Source organism: Myotis lucifugus, unplaced genomic scaffold (genome assembly GCF_000147115.1).
Source record: "Myotis lucifugus unplaced genomic scaffold, Myoluc2.0 scaffold_205, whole genome shotgun sequence".
Taxonomy (NCBI): domain Eukaryota; kingdom Metazoa; phylum Chordata; class Mammalia; order Chiroptera; family Vespertilionidae; genus Myotis; species Myotis lucifugus.
Genome location: NW_005871253.1, coordinates 1,892,473 through 1,919,730, shown reverse-complemented (window position 1 = coordinate 1,919,730; position 27,258 = coordinate 1,892,473). Strand labels below are relative to the sequence as shown.

Sequence of the window (27,258 nt, the reverse complement as noted above, 5' to 3'; positions counted from 1 at the left end):
CAGGCCTAACGCTCGGTCAGAGCATTAGTCTGGGCAGGGCAGAACGGAGATCGCGGGGAGCTGGGGGGGTCACCTGCCCAGGCTTAACGCCTTGCCAGAGGCGTTAGGCCTGGGCAGGGGCGGAACCAGCCATGGCGGGGAGCAGGGGTGGAGTCACTGATCGTGAGCAGCTGGGGGTCCCCTGCCCAGGCCTAATGCCTTGCCAGAGGCATTAGGCCTGGGCAGGGGCGGTGCCAGCGATCACCGGTAGCAGGGGCAGAGTTGGCAATGGTGGGAGCTTGGGGTCCCCTGCCCAGGCCTAATGCCTTGGCCACAGGCGTTAGGCCTGGGAAGGGGTGGAGCAGGAGATCCCAGAGAGCTGTGGATCCCCTGCCCAGGCCTAATGCCTCAGTGAGAGGCATTAGGGCGGAGCGGGCAATCCCAGGGAGCAGGGGCCGAGTTGGCAATGGTGGGGAGCTGGGGGTCCCTTGCCCAGGCCTAATGCCTTGGCCAGAGGTGTTAGGCCTGAACATGGGCAGAGCCAGCGATCGTGAGCAGGGGCGGAGTGGGCGATCGTAAGGAGCTGGGGGTCCCCTGCCCAGGACTAATGCCTTGGTCAGAGGCATTAGGCCTGGGCAGGGGTGGAGCCTGAAATCACGGGGAGCTGGGGGTCCCCTGCCCAGGCCTAACGCCTTGGTCAGAGGCATTAGGTCTAGGCAGAGTGGGAGATCGCGGGGAACTGGGGGTCCCCTGCCCAGGCCGAATGCCTCCACCAGAGGCCTTAGGTCTGGGCAGGGGCGGTGCCAGAGATCGTGGGTAGCAGGGGCGGAGCCGGGGATGGTGGGAGCTGGGGGTCCCCTGCCAGAGGCGTTAGGCCTGGGCAGGGGCCAAGCCGGCAATTGGTGTGAACTACAGAGGAAACACCTTTTCTGACGGCTCATTGGCTTAGCTCCCTGTATGCCACTGGTAATATTCTTAGTAACTTGGGTAATAAGAATCCAAATAGGTGATCTAGGGTTTTTTACCACAATCCTGGAGAAAAAAAGGAAGGTCCGCTGCTGTAGGGCTAAGAAATGTCATATCCTACCCTAGCTGGTTTTGCTCAGTGGATAATGCCTCGGCCTGCCCACTGCTGGGTCTGGGTTCAATTCTGACCAAGGGCATGTACCTAGGTTGCAGGCTCCTCCCTGGCCTGGGCCCAGGTCAGGGCTCTTGCAGGAGGCAACCAATCAAAGTGTTCCTCTCACTTTGATGTTTCTCTCTGTCTTTCCCTTTCTCTTCCACATTCTCTAAAAATCAATGGAAACATATCCTCAGGTGAGGAGGAAAGAGAGAGAGAGAGAGAGAGAGAGAGAGAGAGAGAGAGAGAGAGAGAGGAGGGGAGGGAGGGAGGAGGGAGGGAGGGAGGGAGGGAGGGAGGGAGGGAGGAAGGAAGGAAGGAAGGAAGGAAGGAAGGAAGGAAGGAAGGAAGGAGAAAGAAAGAAAGAAAGAAAGAGGGAGGAAGGAAGGAAGGAAGGAAGGAAGAAAGAGAAAGAAAGAAAGAAAGAAAGGAAGGAAGGAAGGAAGGAAGGAAGGAAGGAAGGAAGGAAGGAAGGAAGGAAGGAAGATAGATAGATATATCTCTGTGAGGGGTAACAGAGTAGTAGGTAAAAAACTAATCAATCATAATCTCTATCCATCTTAAAAATGAGGCGACCTAAGTATATTTATTCTCATTGAATTGTACACTTAAATTGGTTAACATTTTATATTTTGTTACAATAAAAAAATATATATTTTATTAAATAAAATTTAAAAATGAGGCAACTATCACTTCAAATTCTTACCTTTCCCTTCTTTTCTCTTGGCAAACCTTCACAGTCCTTGACCTCATGTCCAAACTGATTACAAAGACCACAGGGTTTGGGTTTGTTTGGTTTGAATTCTTCTCTAATAATGGTAAAGTTGGGTTCGTGTGTAGCAAGGCCGAGCATGATGAGATCAGCTATCAATAACAACAAAAAACTAAACAGTGAGCACTTTGAGAAGATCCATACCATTATAAAAAGGCACAGGACATCATCAAAAAAATAAGACACCAGCACAAAGCAAAGTCCAAAGGGGCACACAAATAAATGGCAAAGCCAAAAAGCCTAACACTTCCTAGCAGTCCTCAGCCAACAAGATGTCCTCCAGATACACATGGGCCTAGAATTCAGAATACCACTCACAGTCAACACTTGGAAATTTTCCATTTTAAAGTTATGTGCAGCAATATTAAAGGTTTTGATGTAAAATATAAACATAGGTAAATTAATTACAGATTAAACAACTCAAAACTAATTCCCTCTCAAACATAAAATAAGCAAGGCATTTTAGAATTTCTAGGCACCAATGAGTAATCAACTATTATACACCAACCCATCAAGTTGCTATGGTTTAATCCAAGAGAGTCAAATCCCAAAAAGGAAACTTACCATCTGCTCCACATAGGCAATGATGAGTGTTTGGGTCATGGTTAGGCTGGGCTAAAGAGGGGAAAACATATATTTATATAAATATATTTTATACCAGAGAAATGTCGTATTTTACCAAATGCTTTTCATATAATGGCTTATCTTTCTTTCTAATAAAACATATAACAAAATATTTATAAATCAGTTTTACCTCTTTGTCTTCTAATGTAATCCATGATTTTATGTTCTCCTTCACCAGGAGCACTAGCATCTGATAAAATAACCTGTAAAATAGTTAACACTTTCAGTTCATCCCTAATTTTCTAGGACAAAAATTAACCAAATTGAGTATCTTGAAAATAAATGGAAATAATTCATAAGATAGCATATTAATTGGAAAATTTTCTTAATAAAATGTGTGTGTGTGTGTGTGTGTAAACATCCAAACTATTTCACTGATTACCTTATTACATGAAATAGCAAAAATGAAAATTTTGGGTCAAACTCAGTCATTAGAAAATCTGATCAGTTCTTAAGTTTTTACTACTCTCACCACTATCCAAAGACATAGCTCTGAACCATGTAAGTCCAAGGAGTAATCAATAAAAGATATCTATTAAATACAATTTGCCATATCTAATTTAATAGGGGGTGGGGGGCTTGTAAATCTGAAATTCCATAAAAACTCATTTATATTTTACTTAAATACGTAAAAGAGCACAGACATTATTATTATTATTTCCTTTTTTTATTTTTTGGTTAATCCTCACTTGAGGATATTTTTCCATTGATCTTTTAAAGAGAGTGGAAGAAAGAAGGAAAGAGAAAGAAACATCGATGTGAGAGAAACACATCGTTTGGTTACCTCTTGCACCCACCTCGACCAGGGCCTGGGCTGGGGAGGAGCCTGCAACCAAGGTACATGCCATTGACTGGAATCGAACCCGGACCCTTTGGTCTGCAGGCCAACACTCTATACACTGAACCAAACTGGCTAGGGCGACTACAGACATTATTTAAAGGCAGAGCCCACAACTTTAATCCTTGATGTAATTGTATTCTTTATTTTTAATTGATTTTTAAAGAGAGGAAGGGAAAGAGGGAGAGAGAGGGAAAGAGCAAGAGAGAGAGAGAGTGAGAGAGAAACATTGATGTGAGAGAAACATGGATTGGTTGCTTCCTGCATGCACCTAGATTGGGGATCAAATCTGCAACCTGGGCATGTGCCCTGAGCAGGAATCAAATTGGCAACTTTTCGGTGCATGGGACAGGTCTCAACTAACTGAGCCACACTGGCGAGGCCATAATTTGATTTTAATTCAAGAAATTTTCATTTAAAAATTACTTTCATGTATACACACACACACACACACACACATTTTTAAAATCATAAATCCCATTTTATGGCTTCATAGTGATAAGAGGAGGACAAAATTGACATTGAGAGAAAATTCAACTTTTTAAAACTGGGCCATGAAAGGCATCCCATTTCCAATAACCCTGAAAACTTCTTTCCTCGGACAGTCAACTAGCATTTGTTGGGGGTGGGAGGACAAATAACATCAATCATACCAAAGTACAGCCTCAAATAATCACCCTAATCTTTCTAAAGAACCAAAATATGAAACTTACTGTCAAATTTTTCCACCCAGGGTCATTATTTAAACGATCAGCTATGTAATAGCGAAGACATTTAGCAAGATTGTCCATGAATTCAGTTCCCTAAAATGATAGAAGAAAATAAATTAACTGATCACTTAAGAGTCAGCAATAGCTAGCAAAGTATGCGATTACTTACTGGTGTAATACAGTTGCTATCAAATCTTTCTTTTATTTCCTCTGGAGGAAGAAAGCCACCTAAAGAAAAAGAGGCAATGTTTTGTTCTCCCCATAAAAAGTGAGGTAAATTACTCAATATTAAGCCAGAACAACAATAGCAAAAAGTTCAAAAACAAAAGAAAGAGAAGTATTGTCACCTGAGGAACAATGTTTTCCCTTTGGGGAAGAAAATAAGATTCCTCCCCCAAATTTAAATTAAGCTTAACATGACTGTCAAACAATATATAGTACACAAAAGATACTATGTTGTTATATAAAAATATTAAAATGCTGACGTTCTTTCTAATGACCTCTGTAACAGCTCTCTCTCTCACATACTCACACACATGGGGTTTGGAGTTTTAATTCTGATATATTCTTTAAATAAAGGTGCCTTAGTAAAACAAATTAAAATGCTGATTTTATCACAGCGTTATATAAGAAATAAAATTGTCAACTAGACATTAAAAAAATCCTATTTTTCCTCTATATCACTGATTAGCTTCTTCATAATATCTTCAAGAAAGGAGACATGTCTAAAATCAAAGACAATCTGTTACAAATACAAACAAGTTTTAGAGTATTAATTACAAGCTGCAGCCAAATAAATATATACCTGTATATTTCCAGCAAATCAAAATAACGTAAAAATTTATCATAGCTACAGGCCTGAGCTGACTACACTACAATATTTATTTTTTTAACTGCCAAGTACACTCTCTCCAGCCAATAAATTATGGTTTTCCTGGTCTAGCATACTGCCTTATGTAACAAAATAACAAATGATCCTGCTACAACACTCCCCATCTCATACACAGGTGTCTTGGGAGAGAACCAGTCCCAGTGGACATCAGCACTCCTGATCTTCCTCCTCTCTGAGACTTAGTCAACTCCTACCTATATTCCCATCAGGAATGTCAAGTCTTTGGGGAACTACAAAGATGACTGTCCTCCATTCTACTCACCCCTCATATGGGAAAACCCTGGGTACCTCATTGCCTCAGCATCTGGTAATCAATCTATATTGAAAGTGTTTCTCCCAGGCTTCCTCATATAGACCTCTGAGTTCTTAAGAGAAGCAATAAGCAGGCCACCAAGACTGATGAGGCAAATATTTCCAGAAATGTAGCTTTCTAACAATCCCCAGAGGAAAAAGAAACACTCTTAATTTATTTCTATTTTACAGATGTATAAAAGTTAGCTGAAGCCTGGCCAATGTGGCTGTTGGTTGAATGTCGTTCCATACACCGGAGGTCGCCAGTCCGATTCCTAGTCAGGGCACATGCCCAGTTTGTGGGCTCAATTCCCAGTAGGAAGAGTGCAGGAGGCAGCCGATTGATGTTTCTCTCATCAGGGTTTCTCTCTCTCTCTCTCTCTCTCTCCCTCCCTCCCTCCCTCCGTCCCTCCCTCCCTCCTTCCTCTCTCTGAAATCAATAAAAACATGTATTTTTTAAAAAGTTAGCTGAAGAGCTGTATGTGTCCTGAAAGGCAATGAAATCAGAATTCCCTCCTTTTATTTCCAAGTTTCCCTTTGACTATAGTGTGGAAATGAACAAGCTTATTAATGGGAATAAAGGGTTCCATGTACTACTTTTCTTCAACAGTGAACATAAATCTTCCTTGCATATCCTGGGATCCTAATTAAATTAAAGCTCTGCCTACTCATAAGAAAACGCTGTCACTCCATCCCCTTCTCCATACATCTTATAAAAATCCAACTTCAAGGAGCATATTCTTTACCTTTTGCCAGTATTTCTTCCCTGACTCGTTGCTTCTCTACTGCTGCTTCCATTCCTTCTTTGGATGCTCTGAACCTCCTAGAACGCTGTTGATTCATTTTAGCACGTGGTGCCTGAAAAAATGTATTTTCATATTCAAATAATACCATTCAAAATATTCACAACTAAATCTACATTATTTTGAATCAGTTGTTTTTGTAAAAATAGTACACTAAGATGGAAAAGATAATATGTCTAACAATCCTACCTAATAAAGAGGGAAGATGCTAATTGACTCTCACACTGTTGCAAAGATGGCAGTGCCCACAGCCAATAAGGAGGGAATATGCTAATTGACTGCCATGCCCTCAAAGATAGTGACACCCACAGCCACAAGACGGAGTCCCCCAGTCCCCTCAGCCCTGCAGCCACCCAGGGCCGGCCCGAGGCTCAGGTAACCAGGGCCGACCGAGGCTTGCGCTGCTGGCAGTGGCAGCAGCAGAGGTGTGATGGGGGTGTTGCCTTCCCCTGATCGCCAGGTCGCCTCTCACCCGAGGGCTCCCGGACTATGAGAGGGGACAGGCTGGGCTGAGGGACACCCCCCTCCAGTGCATGAATTTTCATGCACCGGGCCTCTAATCCTTCCATAACAGACAATAGACCCTGAGAACTTAAAGTTGGACCAAAAACCGAAAAGCTGAGCTCAAATAGATAAACATCCTATGAAGCCATAGCACTTAACACTCACAACAGGACCCACAACCTAACATCAGTTTCACTGGGTTATGGTTTCTCCACAAGGAAAGCTCATTTTACTCAAAGACCCAGTCAGCAAACAAAGATAGTTTCTACAGAAGCAAAATCAGGAAGACCTTCCCTATGTCCAAGCCTAAAAAGGATGGTCTCCAAATGGGATTCACAACACCCCATAAGAGCAATAGAAGAAAAAGAAAAAGAAAAAAGAAAGAAAACTACTTCTTGGGTCTCTAAGACCCCATGGCACTTCTACTTTGTATTTCCCAGAATGAGGTTCACAACGACTACTCTATCTACAGTAAGGTACAACAGTTAAAAAGGGAACAAGGTTTTAATCAAATGCAATTTAAATCACCAAATAAGCTTGAATGAAGTGAGCTGGAATGTAAGGTTTTAAATTACTAAACTGAGTTCTGGGGTTGGGACTCTGAAGTATCCTGTCCACATCTAAAATAAGTTTTTTTATATTCTCTTTAAATAATTCCCATTTCTGTAAAATGAGATCACCTAATTTCTTTCAAGTACCAAGTTCTATGATCTACATGTACCAAAAAACATCCTGCAGATATGTGCATGCACATACACATACAAATGGCCACATGTTTTATACTTGATGTAGCAGTAAGGGCACACTAAAGTTAAAAATTTTCTTCAAGAAATTTAGCTGAATATGAATTGAAATATGCTCCAAATAAGACATATTCTTGTTCCCTTTATTCTTTACTCCACTTTAACTGTAACTTAACAAGATATCAGGCAGCTAAGATTTTTCACTGAGTAAATAGAACTTCACAGAGCTTTCTGGATTTTCAAAATCATTGCATTATAGCCACTAGGATTACTAAATATAAAAGAAAGAAAATCTATTTGCTCCTAGCTAAACAAATTTAGGGTAATGATTTACCTTAATTTTTCTTGAACCCTGCTATGTAGTTTGCTAGTCATTTATAACCTAAGCTACTTGGTATTATTATTAAGTTATTCCTCTCTTAAGTCATTTTAATAGCTACTTGCTGCCTATAGGATAAAATCCAAACTTCTGAATGTGGCAGGCAAGTTGAACTCAAGTCATTTGCTCTACTTCCCTTTCCAATCTAAAACACCTGCAGTCACCCATAAGTGTCAGTATGGTCAATAGCATGGAAGTGTGTTTACCTAGCACATCTGAGAAATCTGGAAGGTCCTCCTCCCCCATATCTGTCCAATCCATTCACCTCTACTGCCCACCAATATCCAATTATACTTTGCTCCTCAAGAAATGGGACAGAAGTCACCTCCTCTCTATCTCCTAACTTCCTGAGTAGCAATGACTCTCTCTTCCCTCAATACCCTGCATATGTTATTTAGTGCCTATAAAGCTCATTAACTAACCTCACTCATTTACTTATGTGTCTGTCCCGTTAGTGGAAAGCCCTTCAAAAGCAAAGGCAGTCATCAATATCCCCAGCAACTCACAGTACCTGGCACAAAACAGGCACAAAAAATGTGTGAATGAATGATTGAAGGATGAGACTTTACATTGGGAACACAACAAAAGCAAAAATGAAGGAATCTAAGTTAATTTTTTTAGTACTCACCACTCCATCTATTGCCATGTAGAGAAGTCGTCGTGGTCTTACAATATTGAAAAGTCTGTCAATGTACTCAAAAATTGCAACCATCATTTCATCTTCGTTTTTTGGTGCTGGTCTATAATAACAAGCAAACAATGTAATATAATACAGTACTCCTCTGTAACTTGTGATATCAGTGACAAAAATGGGTTACGTACTTGTCTTCAGGATGAGTACAGGGATGGATGATTCCATTCATGTCCAAATACAGATTATCAAACTCCACATCATTTGGATTAGGTTTACTGGCATCAACAGGAACCTTTACACCATTGCATTCTTTGGGCTATGAGGAAGTGATAATAGTAGTTTGTTTAAGACTAAATCAATACATCCTAGGCTCAGTATGAACCTGTTTCACTTCTGAATTAGATTATAAAATAAGTTCTTTTACTCCCTAGAACAGTGATGGTGAACCTTTTGAGCTCAGCGTGTCAGCATTTTGAAAAACCCTAACTTAACTCTGGTGCCGTGTCACATATAGAATTTTTTTGATATTTGCAACCATAGTAAAACAAAGATTTATATTTTTGATATTTATTTTATATATTTAAATGCCATTTAACAAAGAAAAATCAACCAAAAAAATGAGTTCGTGCACCCCTGATACGCGTGTCATAGGTTCGCCATCACTGCCCTAGAACAAACTGAAGCAGATATTTCATCTATAGGAAATGATAGCTTCCAACACAACCAATTAATCTTAATTATGTGGGGGATACTGGTCAAATTCTCAACTCATTCAGTTGTCCAAGTGAGAAACCAGGGGAATCATCTTGGAAGTCTTTTTCCTCACCATCCATTATCTCTAAATCCTGTCAATTTAATTTGAAAAATGCCTATCTATCTCCTGTCATTCCTACTACCATTACCAACATCAGCTAAAAGATCAGAACAGCCCTAGCTGGTTTGGCTCAGTGGACAGAGCGTCGGCCTGCGGACTGAAGGGTCCCAGGTTCAATTCCGGCCAAGGGCACATGCCTGGGTTGCAGGCTCGATCCCCAGGAGGGGGCGTGCAGGAGGCAGCTGATCAATGATTCTCTCTCATCACTGATGTTCCTAACTCTCTATCCCTCCCCCCTCCTCTCTAAAAGCAATAAAAATATATTAAAAATAAAATAATACTTTAAAGCCACTGAAATCCAGTGAGTTATCTCTGTTACAGAATTTGCCAAGGAAAATGCCTTGGGTAGTAATAATTGGCTTTAAAGTCTCAAAAAAAAAAAAGATCAGAACAGTTTTTGTATGAACTGCTCCACCACTAGACTCTCCTATCTCCAGCCCACTCTTCTCTACTGTCAGTTTTCTTTCTAAAATCCAAATGTGGCTATCTTAATCTTGCCTAATTATTCCAATGATTCCCGTAGCAGGAGCACACCAATGAGCCTGGACCCTTACTACTATCCTATCTTACCACAACATCAATCTGGCCCACCTTCTCTCTCTTCTAAGTTCCTGGAAAATGCTCTTTCACCTCTCAATGCCTTTGCACACTGCTTCTCCTTCTTCCTCCCTGCCAACACCCACTTCCTAAAATCTTATTAATTTTCCAGGGTCTAGACCAGTGGTTCTCAACCTTCTGGCCCTTTAAATACAGTTCCTCATGTTGTGACCCAACCATAAAATTATTTTCGTTGCTACTTCATAACTGTAATGTTGCTGCTGTTATGAATCGCAATGTAAATATCTGATATGCAGGATGGTCTTAGGCAACCCCTATGAAAGGGTCGTTGGACTGCCAAAGGGGTCGCGACCCACAGGTTGAGAACCGCTGGTCTAGACTGAGATCAAATGGCACTCACCTTGTAACACTTTGTATATTTCTTCCCCAAAACTAACTGCTCCTCCTCCTGCAGTTCCTCATTATTGTTAATTCCCTTATAGCACTCCCATGGTTTTATAGTTAATCTGTCATTCTAATCCAACCACACTGAGTTCTTCAAAAGGTAAGGACTGTGCCTTATTTACTACTAGAGGCACTGATATATTTTTGTAATGAACATTTCCTTTGTCCTTTTCTTCCAGAGATTCAGCAAATGGTAAGAATATGAGATCAGACTTTTACTGTTACTAATAGAAATCATGTAAAACAATAAGTTTTCCCTTACATATAAAGCATCATTTGTAATAGCAAAAAGAAAAAATGTGAACAATTTAAAAGCTCATCATATACATACTACATCCCGGATAGACCTCAGAAACACCCTGCCAAGTAAACGCTAGGCAAAAACTCCCATAAAAGATCCCATTTATGTAGTCCAGAAAACAAATCCAGAAACAAATAGACTGACTTCAATCTGAGGGCAAGGGAGGGGTGAGGGTGATAGGAAGTGACTGCAAATGGGTACATTTCTTTTGGAAGTGAAAAAAATGTTCTAAAATTAAATAATAGCAATTGTGTTCAACTCTCTATATACTAAAAAAACCCCACTGAATTTGATATTTTAAATAGGTGAACTTTATGATATATACATTATATCTCAATAAAGCTGCTGAAAAAATAAGGTCAACTTAATTAGCAAAAAAAGTATTAATAAACTTTAGTTGATAATCACAACTATACTGCTGAGCCAAAAAAGCAAGTTCCAGAAAAAAATAGATAGTATATCAAGTATAGAAAGTATAAAATAGACAAAACAGTATTAGCTATTGTTCAGGGATGACTACATAAGCAATGTAAGCACAGAGAAAAGCAAGGAATGAACACCAATGTCAGAACAATGGTTATCTTTGAGAAGGATACAAGTAAGACTGGACTTCAATTTATATTTATAATTGGAAATAAAAGATATGAAAAAAGGATTTAAAGGCAGTCCAGGGAAGAAGCTACCAGACAGTATTCTACACATACATGTTGTGAATCACAAAAAAGGGGTCTTGATCTGAAGCAGTGAATGGAAGTATATGGTTGTCTAACCACTATGCTATACAGGGGAAACTAATACAAAATAACACTGAATATGAACTATAATTAAAAAATAAAACTTAAAGTGGAAAAAAAGAGGAAGCAGTGAATAGGATAGGTGGTAAGGAAAGCAGGTCAATTTTGGTGGAGGGGGGCATCTATCGAAGAAGATAATCTGATGACCCCCAAACAAAAACAAAGTCTACAAAGGTAGGAGGCTCTCTACCTCTTCATCTACTGTCTATACTCCAAACTCCACATTTTCCTTTTCCCTACACCAGAGACTACACTTAGAAGAATGGAGACCCACTTTCTTTATGCTCCCCAGCAAGCCAGTTAACAAATATTTTAGACTTGCTGGCCATGTGATTTCAACTCATACCTGCCTTTGTAGACTGAAAGCAGCCATAAGTAATATGGATATAAATGGGTATGGCTGTATTCCAATAAGCTTTGTTTATAAAAATAGGAGGTCATTGACTTGCTAACTAACCTCTGCCCTAATGCCTGGTGCAGCACTAGGCATATTACAGTTCTTCAATGAATGCCGAGTGTAGCTGTACGAGAACTTCTACTTGTACTAAGTAGAAAGTATAATATACAGAAGAGGGCAAGGTGGGTCCTAATTAAAAAAAAACAAAAAACAACAACAACAAAAAAACCAAACAGCTCCAGGCATTCCCAGTAAGAAAGCTACACATATTTTCCTTTCATAAGTACTATAAATACATTCAATACATTAATTATGTAAATCTAGAAATTCTTTCTTTAAGAGAAGATTTTGATGCTCAACAAAGAAACTCACTCAAGAGCCCAGTTAAAAACAATGCCAGTGTGTCTGGGTTAAGGAGAGATCTTTAATCAATCAAAGGGCAGCTAAAAGGAAAGCCATTCTGAACCCTAATACCAATTAATTTCAAATAACTTTTTCATTATCTTTTGGGTTTTCCAAATGATAAAGTGAGCACATACTGCAGTTTTCTCTTTCTACCCCAAGACCACAAAACTGAACAAACCAACACACACCCGCAACTGTGTAAATTTGCTAGAAAACCAGAACCTCTGTGGCTTGAAATGTGGAAAACTAGTAAATCTGACAAGATGGAGCACAGCCTACAACAGTGATAGTGAACCTTTTGAGCTCGGCGTGTCAGCATTTTGAAAAACCCTAACTTAACTCTGGTGCCGTGTCACATATAGAAATTTTTTGATATTTGCAACCATAGTAAAACAAAGACTTATATTTTTGATATTTATTTTATATATTTAAATGCCATTTAACAAAGAAAAATCAACCAAAAAAATGAGTTCGTGTGTCACCTCTGACATACGTGTCATAGGTTCGCCATCACTGGCCTAAAACATGCAGAGAGGAGCTCTGCGGCCAAGAAATGGGAGGCTCAGGCAGGGGGCTCAAGAGACAGCCTCTGGATGATCCATCAGCACCAGCAGCAGGAACAGCCAGGTGGACCATCTCTGCACTCTCCTCTCCGGCTCCACGTGGACAAGGCAACTTGAGACAGGTATTCCCAAAGAGCATGAGTGCTTGAGAATGAAGGGCCATGAAGTACCCTGGCTGACTAGCAGCTTCTCAGAGGAACAGGGAGCATGCCTACCCAGAAGGCTGGCAGTCAAGGTAGTTCTGTCCAGTAGGAAGCCCAATCCTCCTCCACTTCATGGAAAAAGGAGGGATATATGTATTCCAAATAGGCAGCTGGGAAATTTCCTATTTGTGCAAAAAAATACCAAGGAATCAAGACAAAGAAGGTACTTAAAGAAGTAAAGATGGTTCAAATATATAAATAGTCTGAACTGGAAAAACAAAAAACTCCACAGGTTCTTAAGTACCGTATTTTTCCACGTATAAGACACCCCCCACTTTTCCAACCCAAAATTAAGAAATCAATATTTTAAACATTTTGCTGGTTTTCCTCTTAAGGCTTCTTCTTTTTTGGCATCTTAAAGAATTGTTCTTCCTGTTTTCTTCACTGTCAGATCATACACTAAGTGGGAAGAGGTCCAAATTGTCTCTCTGCAGCTCTAGTTCCATGCTCTTTTGCATAGCTGATTACATTCAGTTTGAATTTTGCAGAGTATGACAATTGCTTACCGGTATTTACCTTTTTATTTTTTGACATCTTTATGGGCTCAGAACGCTCTGGTCCCTGTTGCATCTGTGCACTCTCCACCTCCACCTCTAATTAAGGCATCAGCTGACCTTAGTAACAATAAGGCTCGTGATTGGAGGAAGCCTGTTTGACAAGGTATGCTATGCACAAACAAGGACCCCTCCTGGGCTGACCGCTGTATATAAGACACCCCTTGATTTTCAGTCTAACAATTCTATAAAAAAAAATAGCGTCTTATACACGGAAAAATATGGTAAACCCCCAAAATGAATTTCTCACCAACCTACTGTTATAGTCAACGTTATAAGGCTTTCTGGTTCGTTAAATGTGAGGCAGAAACTACTACTGTTACTAATACCTAGATAGATGTATTTTTGTTTAACAGCAGCATTTGAAAATTCATGAATCATGCCTGAATTTCCACTGGTATGAGAGTTTCCACTTTTGTAAGTCAGTTACAAAACTAAAGAACTTGGTTTTAGATGTCCTTTAAACCTAGTGTCTTCAACCTTAAGACACTAGAAAAATAAGAGCAAACACAAAGCAAGGAGAAGGAAGGAAACAACAAACTTTAGAGCAGAAATTAATGAAACAGATAACAAAAAAAGCCAATAAAGAGAAAATTGTATGAAACCAAAAGCTGGTTCTTTGGAAAGATTGACAAACCTTTGCTCAGTCTGACCACCTCCCCCCGCCAAAAAAAAGATTCAAATTATTAGAATCAGAAAAAAAAGAGAGGACATTACTACCATTCTTACAGAAAAAGAAAGGATTATAAAGAAATGTTATAAATAAATGTTGTATTTATTTGACAAATGGACAAATTACTAGGAAGATACAAACTACAAGATCAAGAGATAATTTGAATAAAACTCTAAGAAGTGAAGAGAATGAATTAGTAATCAAAAAACTATCCGTGAGGGGGGAGAAGATAGAGGCCGAATCTTGCACCTCTTCCCAGGGCCAGACTAGAAATAAAAATAAATTGGGGAACATTCACCCAGAATTACCAACTGAGATCCAGCTGAGGAGGAGACATATCAGGAAGGATAGAAACTACCTGGAGACTGGTAGGAAGGGTGAGGTAGTGAGAGGGACTGACCCAACTTCAAGAGTGAGGTGGTTATAAAAAAAAAAAAAAGAGTGAGGACGGATCTCTAGGCTACAGGAGTGTTATTTCCCTGAAAAGATCAAGGCCCGGAACTCAGGCTGGGGAACAGTGGCCCACAAACATCCAGGCGACCTAAGCTGGTAGATGGGAGCTAGTCAAAGACAAAGCCTCAAGTTTTGTGTTGTTTTTTTAACCCAAAGCCCAGGATTTTCGTTTGCAGCTACTCACCCGAGGCTTTGGTGGGAAGCACTGGGGAAAAACGTGGAAAAGTGGTGGCCTAGAGAAGGGCATTCAAATCAAAAAGGCCATTTACCCTGAGGCACTGCCCTCCCAGAAGCCACAGCTCAGAAAAAGGAAAAACTCCTGCCCTAGGTGATACAGCTGGCCTCACCCTCAGGAGTTCTGCCTGCCACATCCTGCATCTCGAACTTTGCAGAGGAGATGCAGCAGAGGCCAAGCCTACAAGTTTGAACATTCTCAGGGAGTGTCAGTTACTAGACTCGGGGTAGGAGAGCTGATAGAAACTCCCAGTATCCAGCTGATCCCAATGGACTGCATATGAGAATCTCCACCCAGCCAAGGGCAGGGAAATATTCTGAGACACTCTCAGAGTAGTAGTTCTGGGACGGGAAAACAGACATACCACTTTCCTTGAAATCTGAACACCTCCCACTCACTGGAGACCCAGGGGTCCATACTCCCAACTCCACCTAAAGCCCTTTCAGAAAAAGATTTTGAGTGATTAGGATTGACAGACGGCTGGCAGATGTAGGCAGGCAGAGGGGGAGCCTAGGGAACCTGGAGAACTTTGCTGACCCATCCCTGGGCCCCATGGGGCTAGCAAACCGACCTTGGAGTACAGTTTGACCCCTCCTTCACACAGTCAAGACCCACAGACTGGGGATCGCTTGAAGCTTCAAACATGTCGCTGAGAGCCAAAGGAGGACAGTTCCTGACAGTGGTTAGCATTTAAGTACCTCCCGGGAAATCCAGAATTGGCAGAACCGTCAGCTGCAGTCAACAGAAGAGCAGGATCCAAAGGGAGCTCCTAGGAGGCACTAAACTCTGCTGATGAATGCCACTTCACTTTTTTTTTTTTTCAACTTTTTTTCTTCATCTTCTTTATCTTTCTGCTTTATTGATTTACTGGAGGCCCAGTGCATGAATTCATGCACAGGTGAGGGGGTCCCTTGGCCTGGCCAGCAATAGGGGCCTATCAGGACGTTCAGGACCATCTTGCCTAGTCCCGATCAGGGCCCATTAGGGCCAGTCGGCCAAGGGGAGGAACCACAGGAGGTTGGCAGGCCCCAGGAGGTTGGCTGTGGGAGCGCATTGACCCCTAGAAGGCAGCTCCTGTGGTAAGCGTCTGTCCCCTGGTGGTCAGTGCACGTCATAACAACCAGTTGTTCCACCATTCGGTCAATTTGCATATTAGGGTTTTATTATATAGGATAGTACTGGGAATCCTAGCCACAGCAATCAGACAAGAAGAAGGAATAAAAGGAATTCTAATTGGAAAGAAGGAAGTAAAACTGTCATTATTCGCAGATGACATGATATTGTACATAGAAAACCCTAAAGACTTCACCAAAAAACTACTAGATTTAATACATGAATTGGGCAATGTAGCAAGATACAAAATTAACACCCAGAAATCAATGCCATTTTTATACACCAATAATGAACTCTCAGAAAAAGAAACTAAAGAATCTCATTTACCATTGTAACAAAAAAATTAAGATACTTAGGGAATAAACTCAACCAAAGAAGTAAAAGACCTGTACTCAGAAAACTACAGAACATTGAAAAAAAAAAAAAAGACAGAAGATATAAACAAGTGGAAGAATGTACCGTATTCATGGATTGGTAGAATCAACATCATTAAAATGTCCATATTGCCCAAAGCAATCCATAGGTTAAATGCAATCCATATCAAAATACAATCAGCATATTTTACAGACCTAGAACAAATACTCAAAAAATTTATATGGAACCAAAAAAGACCCCAAATAGCCACAACAATCTTTAGAAAGAAGGAGGAATCACAATACTGGATATCAAGCAATACTACAAAGCTACTGTAATTAAAACAGCCTGGTACTGGCACAAAAAACAAGCATACAGATCAATGGGACAGAACAGAGAACCCAGAAATCGATCCACACAATTATGCTCAATTAATATTTGACAAAGGAGACAAAAGCATAGAAGATAGTAAAGACTGTCTCTTGAATAAATGGTATTGGGATAATTGGAGGTACATGCAAAAAAAGAAAATGAAACTAGACCACCAACTTACACTGTAAACAAAAATAAACTCAAAATGGATAAAAGACTTTAATGTAGGTTGTGAAACCATAAAAGAAGAAAACATAGGTAGCAAAATATCAGACATCTCACATAGCAGAATTTTCATGGATACACCACTTAGGGCAAGAGAAACAAAGGAAAAAAATAAACAAATGAGACTACATCAAAATAAAAAGCTTCTGCTGAATAGCAAAAAACCCCAGCATCAAACTGAAAAGGGAACCCAGTGTATGGGAGCACATATTTGCCAACCATACATCTAATAAGGGATTAATTTCCAAAATATATAAAGTACTCCTATAACTCAACAAAAGGAAGATAAACAACCCAATTAAAAAACAGGCAAAGGATCTAAATAGACACTTGTCCAAAGCAGACGTAGTGCTGCCAAAGAGACATGAAAAAATGCTCAAGAGAGAAACCAAGATGGCGGCATAGGTAAACACTGCTTCCCACAACAAATTCAAAAAGACTACTAAAAGACAAAACGGACATCATCCAGAACCACAAGAAGGCTGGCTGAGTGGAAATTCTACAACTAGAAGGAAAGAGAAAAGCACACTGAGACTCAGAGGAGCTGCAGAAGTGCAGAGGTACGGAGGCGCACGCGGCAAGGGCTGGCAACTGAGGACGCGGCTGTCTTTTTGAATCTTTTTGTTCTGAGCTCCAGTTCCAGGTGAGTCTCTGGGGATCCAGGACTCATATGGGGAGAAACTGTACTGTCTGGCAGCTGGCAGAACTCGGAACTCGAGGGCAGCTTTCTCTCAAAGGTGGCTTTCTCTCAAAGGTGCCTGCAGGGATTACCAGGACACTGAGCCGCAGGACCCCTTAGGGCAGGGCTGAGGATCAGCCATAGCTGCTTGCTCCACCCTGTTGATTCCCTGAGACCCCGCTCCACCCAAGCTTCGGCAGAAGCTTTTGCATATGAATGCCCTGGCCCTTTGCAATCTGAAAATTACCTAACAAACTGCAGACCCAGAACTTCCAAGAGAAGGCCCAAGGCCCCACAGCAGCTTTCATTGCTTCACTGCTGGGCCTCATTTGGGCACCTCCAAACCCAAACAAGGAAGGGGAATCTGGAGATCTCCTCATAGCTCCTGCTGGGTAGCCTCAGGCAGAGGCTAAATTAGCTCCTCCTTAGATCCAAGAGCCAGTGTACCCAGTGGTCAGAGTGGGACCATCCAGATTAAAACTCCTCAGATCCATAAGGGACACACTCAGGGGGCACCAAAGCCCCACTGAACAAGTCTTGCCTCATAAGGGCATCTTCAGCACAGAAGTTCTCCCACTGTAGACACAGCTGACTCTCACAGTCAATTGGCCTGGAGGTCAATTCCTCCCAGTGATACCTACAACAATCAAGGCTTAACCACAACAAGACTGTGCACAAAGCCCACAAGGGGGTGCACCAAGAGTGTCCACCTCAGGTAATTGGGGAGGCTGAGCCACTGGGCCCTATAGGACACGTAGCACACAAAGCCACTCTATCAACACAGGGAAGCATAAAAAATAAGGAGACAAAGAAACAGGTCACAAATGACAGAAATGGAGGAAAGCAAACGACTGAATATAGAGTTCAAAACCACACTTTTAAGGTTTTTCAAGAACTTTCTAGAAACCGCCGATAAATTTAGTAAGACCCTCAAAAAGACTGGTGAGACCGCCGATAAATGTAGTGAGACCCTCAAGAAATCTAGTGAGACCCTCGAGGTTATGAAAAAGGACCAACTAGAAATTAAGCATACACTGACTGAAATAAAGGATATTATGCAGAGTTCCAACAGCAGACTAGAGGATCGCAAGAATCAAGTCAAAGATTTGAAATAAGAAGAACCAAAAAACATCCAACCGGAAAAGCAAAATGAAAAAAGAATACGAAATTAGTGTAAGGAGCCTCTGGGACAGCTTCAAGCATACCAACATCAGAATTATAGGGGTGCCAGAAGATGAGAGAGAGCAAGATATTGAAAACCTATTTGAAGAAATAATGACAGAAAACTTCCCCTACCTGGTGAAAGAAATAGACTTACAAGTCCAGGAAGCGCAGAGAACCCCAAACAAAAGGAATCCAAAGAGGACCACATCAAGACACATCATAATTAAAATGCCAAGAGCAAACGACAGAGAGAGAGAATCTTAAAAGCAGCAAGAGAAAGACAGTCAGTTACCTACAAGGAAGTACCCATACGACTGTCAGCTGATTTCTCAACAGAAACTTTGCAGGCCAGAAGGGAGTGGCAAGAAATATTCAAAGTGATGAATGCCAAGAACCTACAACCAAGATTACTTTATCCAGCAAAGCTATCATTCAGAAGTGAAGGTCAGATAAAGAGCTTCACAGATAAGGAAAAGCTAAAGGGGTTCATCACCACTAAACCAGTATTATATGAAATGCTGAAAGGTATCCTTTAAGAAGAGAAAGAAGGAACAGGTAAAGATACAAATTATGAACAACAAATACACATCTATCAACAAGTGAATCTAAAAATCAAGTGAATAAATAATCTGATGAAAAGAATAAACTGGTAATTATAATAGAATCAGGGGCATAGAAAGGAAGTGGACTGACTATTCTTAGGGGGGGGGGGGGGGGGAGAAGGGGTTTGGGGGATGCAGGAAGAGACTGGACAAAAATCGTGCACCTATGGATGAGGACATATCCGGGTGGAGGGGGCATATGGGGGGAAAAAAGAGGAACAACTGTAATAATCGGGACAATAAAGATTTAATTTTTAAAAAAAGTCTCTAAGAAGAAAGAGGATTTAAGAGACTATCTGATAGAGTTTTGAGGGGGATCCCTGTCAAGAAGAAAAGAGAACGGCAACACCAAGAAAAAGACAAAAGTGGCTCAAGGAAAGAAACAGAATCACAGTACATAACCTGAATTTGCACAATGGCAGTAATCAACGATTTTTTATTTTTTGTCGTTTAAAACAAGCCTATGTAGCCAAAGCCCTGGCAATTTAATACTGGATGCCAACAGGGCAAAAGTACAGCTAACAAGCTTTGGATGACTAGTAAGGGTGACAGGGCTAGAAAAATACCTAACCTCAAAAAGTGAAAAAAATCGAGGGTTATTTTATATAGGAGGTGGAATAAAAAAATAAAAGCATATTACTTTAAGTTATAAAGTTTACCAATAATATGAATAAAAATGTCATTTATTATTAGGAGGTTTGGGGGTGGAGGAAGGGGGGCTGCATAAGTGACCAAACCTCTTTGATCATAGCTAGAATTCAAGATAGATTCAAAACCAATACATCAGGCATAAGCATGATACAGTATTTAGAAATAAAACCAAAACACTTAAAAGTGGTTATCACTGGAGAGTAAAAATGCGATGATAACTTAAGTAAAGTTAATGAAGTTTGTTAAGTTTTAAAACAAAGGAAGCAGGCACTGAGTTGAACAGTTTCTCTTTGAGAAAAACTCAAGGAATACTGAGAATGCCATCAAAACAAGGGTTCCAGTTCCTCCTTGGGTAAGAGCTGAACAAAAATCAAGATCTCACCAACCTAAGCAAAAAAAAAAAATCAGGTCACAGTGACAGACAGCCACGTCCCTCAAAAAACGAAGGGGTAGGGGACATGATATGCCCCCCCCCACCCCATCCTTCCCAATCCACAAATGCTAATTAAGAGTACAAAATCGAACTCGGACGAAACCACGGAAACAAGAAATACAAAACTCAAGAATAGACAAAAGTCTACACACACACATTAACTAGCAATAAAAGTGTAATGTTCAAGTGTTCTCAGGAATTATGACAATGTCCACGAGCATGATGTCCAGCAGGCGGGGCACCTAGAGGAAGGGACCCTCCTACCTTGCCCTAGATCAGCGGTTCTCAACCTGTGGGTCGCGACCCCTTTGGCGGTCGAACGACCCTTTCACAGGGGTCGCCTAAGACCATCCTGCATATCAGATATTTACATTACGATTCATAATAGTAGCAACATTACAGTTATGAAGTAGCAACGAAAATAATTTTATGGTTGGGTCACAACATGAGGAACTGTATTTAAAGGGCCAGAAGGTTGAGAACCACTGCCCTAGACGCTCTCAGGTGCTGCTTGTACGGCAGGATGGACAAATGGTCGCTCACACTAGAACACGTTTCAGGCTCCGCCAAGAAACCACAAAAAGCGCGCCGCCGGGCGACTACTTTACACAGTAGTTAAAAGCTGGGATCAGCAAGCGCATCCCCAACTAACTTCAGCGGACCGGCCCGACGGGGCCCAATGGCCTCGGAGCCACTTCCGAAACCCAAACAGCGCGGGGCGCGGAAGGAAAACAAAAGCCGGGTCCCGGAAAAAAGCGAGGCAGGGGACCGACCTTCTCGCCGACGGGTGCGGGCCACGCTCGGGCGCTCGGCCCCTCGCCCAGTCCGGGCCAGCCCCCCCGCACCCCCCAGTGCCGGGTGCCCCACCGCAATGTGGGGCCCGCCACTGCCCGCGGGGGCAGACGAGGCGGCCGCGGACCCCCGAGGGCTGGGGCTGGCCCGACGGCCGCGGCCTAGGCGCGCCAGGGCTCTCGGTTTTCCGCGGCGGTCCCCGGGCTCCCCTCACCTTCTCTTCTACGCAGTTGACGATGATGGACGGGTATTTGCGGCTGAGCCAGCGGAAGAACGCCGGGACTCCCATAACGGCGCCTGGCTGGAGGCGGCGGCGCAGCCCGTGGACGAACGTAACCCTTGAGACAGACAGGAGCGGCGGCCGCGGGCACGGGCACTTCCGCCCACGTGTTCACCGGCGACAGGAAGTGATGTCACGGGGCGCCGCGGGGGAAGCCGGGAAGCTGGTTCGAGCGGGTGAGGAGGCTCCTGACCCACCCGGGATCTGTCAAGGCGGCTCGCTGCTTGTCCGAAGCGGGGTTCGGAGGCGGAGCGGGTGGTGAGGACCGCGCCGGCCTCGCTTGGCGCGCTCGCTCTTGGCGGCGCCATCCCCGGCGCCCGAGGTCGAGCACGCCATCGCCGCGGCTCCCCCAGCATCTCTTCTCCGCAGCCCTAGGGCTCCCCTGAGTGGTCAGCTGCGCGCTGCGAAGGCCTCTGGGAAGCGCTTCCTTGCAGGTTTGGGTACCATTTCAGCTCTGAGTAGAGTCAAAGCATCGTTAAGTGTACTTCCTGGTTTTGTACGTACCTAACCTCAAAAAGTGATAAATCAAGGGGAACTTTATAAAGGAGGTGGAATACAAAAGTAAAAGCATATTACTTTAAGTTATAAAGTTTACTAAAAGAGTGTTTTTAAGTATTTTGCATTAACGATGGGTAGTGTATGTAACTCACTTTAGGTATTAGATAGAATCTAGCGGGCATTTAGCATCTAATTCAACCTTCCGGCTGCATTTATGAGTATAAAATAATTGCTGATGTCATTCGCCAGCATTTATTTGAGCGCTTACAACGTACAAGTATAGGCGAAGGGATTATCTCATTTAATCGTCACTTGAGCCCTCTGAGGGGGGCAATTATCGTCTTCATGTAACAGATGAGAAAGTCAAGATGTACCGGGGTTAAGTCACTGGCTTATTCACACAGCTGTGGTTCAGTCCACGTCAACATCATTTGATCCTGTCCTTGCACCAACAGTATATTTTTATCCTTTGTTTTCTGATGGCTTCCAGTACGTTTTTTTCAGCCTGTAAAGAGGGAGGTCTGGAAGAGGACGTATTTCTATCCATTTGCTCAAGCCTGGAAGTCTGTCTCCCTGGAATCCCCTCTTGGCCTGATGACAAATCACATTCAATCCTACAGGCTCACCTCAAGAGGCCCCTATAGAAGTATTTCTCCGTGCAGCCCCCTCCTCTGTGCTCTAATGCCACTTTGTTCAAACTGCTGGTCTGGAAATTAGAGAAATGGTTAGCCCATGTTTTACTAAAGGACAGCGAAAACTATTGCAGAGTATTATGTCTACGGTGAACTCCCTCATTTCTCCTGGAAACAGCCCCTGCTCATCAAGTATTTGGTCTCCCTGGGAGGTGCTGTGTTTTTATAGGAGCAGACACACCATAGACACTTGGTACAGGGATAGACAGCTGGGCACGTTGGGCCATGAAGTCTCTGCCCAGCCTTTTGAATTTCAAAACTATAAGGAAGTTAAGGAAGCCCCTCCCAAGTGGTTGAAAGCTGAAAGATAAGAATGGATTTGGCCCTAGCTGGTGTGGCTCAGTGGATAAAGCGTTGGCCTGCGGACCTAAGGGTCCCATGTGCGATTCCGATCAAGGGCATATGCCTGTTTTCTGGCTCATCCCCAGTAGGGGGCGTGCAGGAGGCAGCCAATCAATGATTCTCTCTCATTGATGTTTCTCTCACTCTCCCTTCCTCTCTGAATCAATAAAAATATATTAAAAAAAAAAAAAAAAAGAATGGAATTGTTGCCAGGCTGTAATTAGAGAAGCAGATTTAAGTCCCTGGTTCAGTGGTTTCTGAGTACAGCTAAATCCCTCTTCCTACAAACCTGTCCAATTATTAACTCCATGAGCCAATAAATTCTCCTTTTGCCCTTAGCTATTTTGAGCTAAATTCCTATCCCTTGCAAAGGAAAAAGTAAAAACAAAACAAACAAAAAAACAGTAACAAAGTCTGAGGAGATGGGTGCTAAAATTGTTTTGCGTAAAAAAATTGGAATTTGGGGCACTCAGAAAAGGGGAGGGTGAAAGGTAGAAAGAAAAGGGAAATTGAAAGGTGGCAGGATTGGTAAAGGCCTAAATGTTGTGACACCTTCCCCAACACAATGTTTCCAGTAAATTCTACCAGACTCAGTTTTGGTGTCGGTTTTTTTTTGTTGTTGTAGAAATCAGAAAAGAGCATGTTTCATGTTTGGGTCACTGTAGTCTAGAACCACAGGGTTGGACAACATAGCAGGACTCAAGAAGCAGAAGAAGCCAGGAGAGTTTATAAGCATTGGAAATAAACAGGAATATTGAATGAACCAGGCTTTCAACTTCTGCAGGCTGGGTATCAGGAGGTTTTGATACATTTTTGCCTAGACCTCAAGGGGGCAGAGTAAGGCCCCAGCTGATATCTGGACTTTATTAATATGAAGAATAATCCTATATAATAAAACCCTAATATGCAAATCGACCAAATGGCGGAATGACCAGTCACTATGATGAGCACTGACCACCAAGGGGCAGACGCTCAGTGTAGGAGCTGCTCCCTGGCGGTCAGTGTGCTCCCACAGGGGGTGCACTGCTCAGCCAGAAGCCAGGTTCATGGCTGGAGAGCAGCTCCCCTGCAGAGCTAAGGACCCCTTGCGGGGAGTGGGCCTAAGCAGGCAGTTGGACATACCCCAGGGCTCCCAGACTGCAAGAGGGCACAGGCCTGGCTGAGGGAACCCCCCCCCCCTTCGCCCCCTGCCACCAGTGCACGAATATCGTGCACCAGGCCTCTAGTATTAAATAATATAGACTGTAGAAACCAGCATGTTTGTAAACATTCATTTATTTTAAAGCCCTGTTATTGTAAGTATAGTGAACTTTAAAAAATATTTGTCTACTATTTGCTCTCTGGATTACTAAATGCATCCTTGCTGTCAGTATCCTTATAAAATTCATTGTGAATAACCTGATGTGTTTTAAATAATTGTGATGGTTAATTTTATGTGTCAACTTTACTGGGCTACAGAGTGCTCATATACTTGTTCAAATTTTTTCTGGGTGTTTGTACAGGGATGCTTTTATTTGAAATTAAAACATTTTAATGAGTAAAGCAGGTTGTCCTCCATAGTGTATGTATGTGTGTTGGGGGTAGGGGGGTAGGAGGGTTGCTCATCCAGGCAGTTGAAGGCATGAATAAAACAAAGACAGACCTCTGAACAAGAAGGAATTCTGCCAGCAGATTGCCTTTGGACTCAAACTGCAACTCTTCCCTGAGTCTTCAGCCTGCCAGCCTACCCCATCAGATTTTGCATTAGCCAGCCTCCACAACTGCATGAGCTAATTCCTTAAAGTAAATCAGCCCCTCCCCCCACCTATCTGTGTATTTGTATATGTAATGTATATGTAAATACACACACATATAACCCATTGGTTCTGTTTCTCTGGAGGACCCTGACTAATACTGGGCAAGATGTTTAACCTCTATAAACTTTAGTCTCTTCATCTTTAAAATGAGGATTACACAATTCACAGGATTTCTGTGAAGATTCAAGGATGCAACACTCAGAGCACAACTCAAAACATGCTAAGCACCCAGCAAATGTTAGCCGTTGAATGGTTATCTGTTGGGTTTCACACTGTTTGACTTGAGGAAACCCCATGATTTTAGTAGCATGTTCCACCTAAAAGGTTTTGGAGCCTCCTTTTTCCAGGCCCCCACCTAATGTTTACTTTCTAACATCAAGGCTGTCTTCATTCTCTGTTTCCTGCTCATTTCCACCTTACTGAGTTTATACAGCCAATTCAATTTCTACTCGTCCTCTCTTCCCCTCGTCTCCAAAAATCTCCCCCAGCACACAAGCCCAAACTTGGTTCCTACCCACTCATCTTCCATAGTACTCCCTGACTTCTAATATAAGATACTACATCTTACATTATTTCCTATATTATTTGTGAACATTCTCTTTCCTCTCATATACAGGCATGCCTTGTTTTATTGCTTTTCACTTTATTGTACTTCATAGGTTTTGCATTTTTTTCAAATTGAAGGCAAGACCTTCCACCAGCAAAAAGATGACAACTCGCTTTATTGTGGTGGTCTGGAACCAAACCCACAGTAGTATCTGCAAAGTATGCCTGTATCAATAAACCAGGCTTTGCTACAGTAACAAGTAATGCCTGAAATCTCATTAGCCTACCATATGTGGAGTTGGGCTACTCTCCAGTGCTCTGCTCCATGTGGTGATTCAGGGATCCAGCTGCTTTCATCCTGTGGTTCTGCCAGCTCAACACCTGATCACCACAGTTGCTACTGAAAAGGAAGACGGGACAGGAGGGCTGTCTTAAGGGCCGAGCTTGGTGGTAGCTTACATTATTTCTACTCACATCCATTTGACCCAAACCCCAGTCACATGATCCCAACCCAACTGCAGAGGAGATTAGGAAATATAGTCTTCCTGAGTGCCCAGGATTAGCAAAAGGAAACAGGATTGGGGAACACATAGCATTATCTGCCACACTTCTTATGTTGCAAATCAAAGTATTAAATACTAGAGGCCTGGTGCATGAAATTTGTGCACGGGGTGAGGGGGTTGTCCCTCAGCCTGGCCTGCACCCTCTCCAATCCAGGACCCCTCAGGGCATGTCTGACTGCCTCTTGAAATCCAAGACCACTGGCTCCTAACTGCTCACCTGCCTGCCTGATCGCCCCTAACCACCTCTGCCTCGCCCCACATCCGGGACCCAGGATTCCCTCCTCCTGCTGGTTGCAGGCACCTGAGGCCTGGGCTTCCCTCCCTCTGGCCGGCTGCAGGCACCCAGGACCCAGGCCAGCTTTGCCTGGGCCAGCCACAGATGCAGGGGACTGTGTGGGCAGCTTCACCCGGGTCACAGTCACTGGCACCCGGGACCATGGGACGGGTAGCTTGTCCCTCTACCGGGCCGAAGGTGCAGGTGCAGCCACTGGCTCCTGGGACCGCGGGGCGGGTAGCTTGTCCCTCTCCTGGGCCACAGTCAGGCTGGACCCCATTCCTCTCTCATGAGCTCATTTGTGCCTGGCTGGTCCCCATACCTCTCTCCCCAGTGTTGAGTGTCTGAACCGTTATGGCGTGACAGCATGAGGGTTTGACGACCTTTTGCATATTAGCTCTTTATTATATAGGATATACATGGTCCACAGTCAGTGAAACATGATGGGCACTATAAGCAATATAAGTTATTGGCCTCTAAGAGCCTATCATCCATAACAAGGACAAGATACAACCACAAAATACGAAATAAAATAAGTTACAATTTGACCAATAAAGTCTTACTGCAGTGTATGATAAAATCCCAAATGAATTGCACAAACGATAATTGCTACAGACGTTTAGAAAAGATAGAAATCTAGTCATCTAATGGGGTCTTCAGAGATAATAGGGAGGAAACAGAACAACACTGAGTCTCAAAATGTCAAATTTGATTGGAAATGAGAGTGGAAGGAACACTCCGTCTAGGGATGTTTGTTTATCATGTGGGAATCCATATTCTCAAATATTTTTATTGAATTGAATTCTTAAAGCAGTAGTTCTCAAAATATAGTCCAGAGACCCTTTCAGGGGGTCCATGAGGTCAAAACTTCTTTCATAATAATACCTGTATTAAGATGTGACTCACCCTCTTCACTCCCATTCCCCAAATGTGTTGTAGAAATTTTCAGAGGCTATGTGACATAGATAACTCAACAGATTGAATGTCAGAAGCAGGTGTGGCAATCCAGTTGTCTTTGATTAAGCCAGATATTAAATTTTAAAAATGTAGAACAATGCCAAACTTCTTATTAATTGTTTTTAAGTTTGGGAAAATATCGTTATTTTCATAAAAGCATGTTAACATGGGTTTCTTGCTAT

At 42.4% G+C, this 27,258-nt stretch overlaps 1 protein-coding gene across 4 annotated transcripts in view; it reads right to left on the bottom strand.

Moving 5' to 3' along the window:
- XRN2 (5'-3' exoribonuclease 2) overlaps positions 1–21,680 on the bottom strand; it is a 74,221-nt gene extending 52,541 nt beyond the window's left edge. The window contains exons 1-9 of one of the 4 annotated variants that reach the window (XM_023761265.1): positions 21,343–21,680; positions 8,478–8,605; positions 8,284–8,395; positions 5,973–6,084; positions 4,213–4,271; positions 4,047–4,136; positions 2,626–2,698; positions 2,436–2,486; positions 1,806–1,963 (exon numbers count right to left, since the gene is read on the bottom strand). In XM_023761265.1, the coding sequence (XP_023617033.1) occupies positions 1,806–1,963; positions 2,436–2,486; positions 2,626–2,698; positions 4,047–4,136; positions 4,213–4,271; positions 5,973–6,084; positions 8,284–8,395; positions 8,478–8,605; positions 21,343–21,417 (858 nt within the window). In that variant the 5' untranslated portion in view covers positions 21,418–21,680. The remainder of the gene's footprint in view (positions 1–1,805; positions 1,964–2,435; positions 2,487–2,625; positions 2,699–4,046; positions 4,137–4,212; positions 4,272–5,972; positions 6,085–8,283; positions 8,396–8,477; positions 8,606–21,342) is intronic. The other 3 variants (XM_023761267.1, XM_006097533.3, XM_023761266.1) reach the window with 3 other exon arrangements.
- Between the last annotated feature and the right edge of the window lie 5,578 nt (positions 21,681–27,258).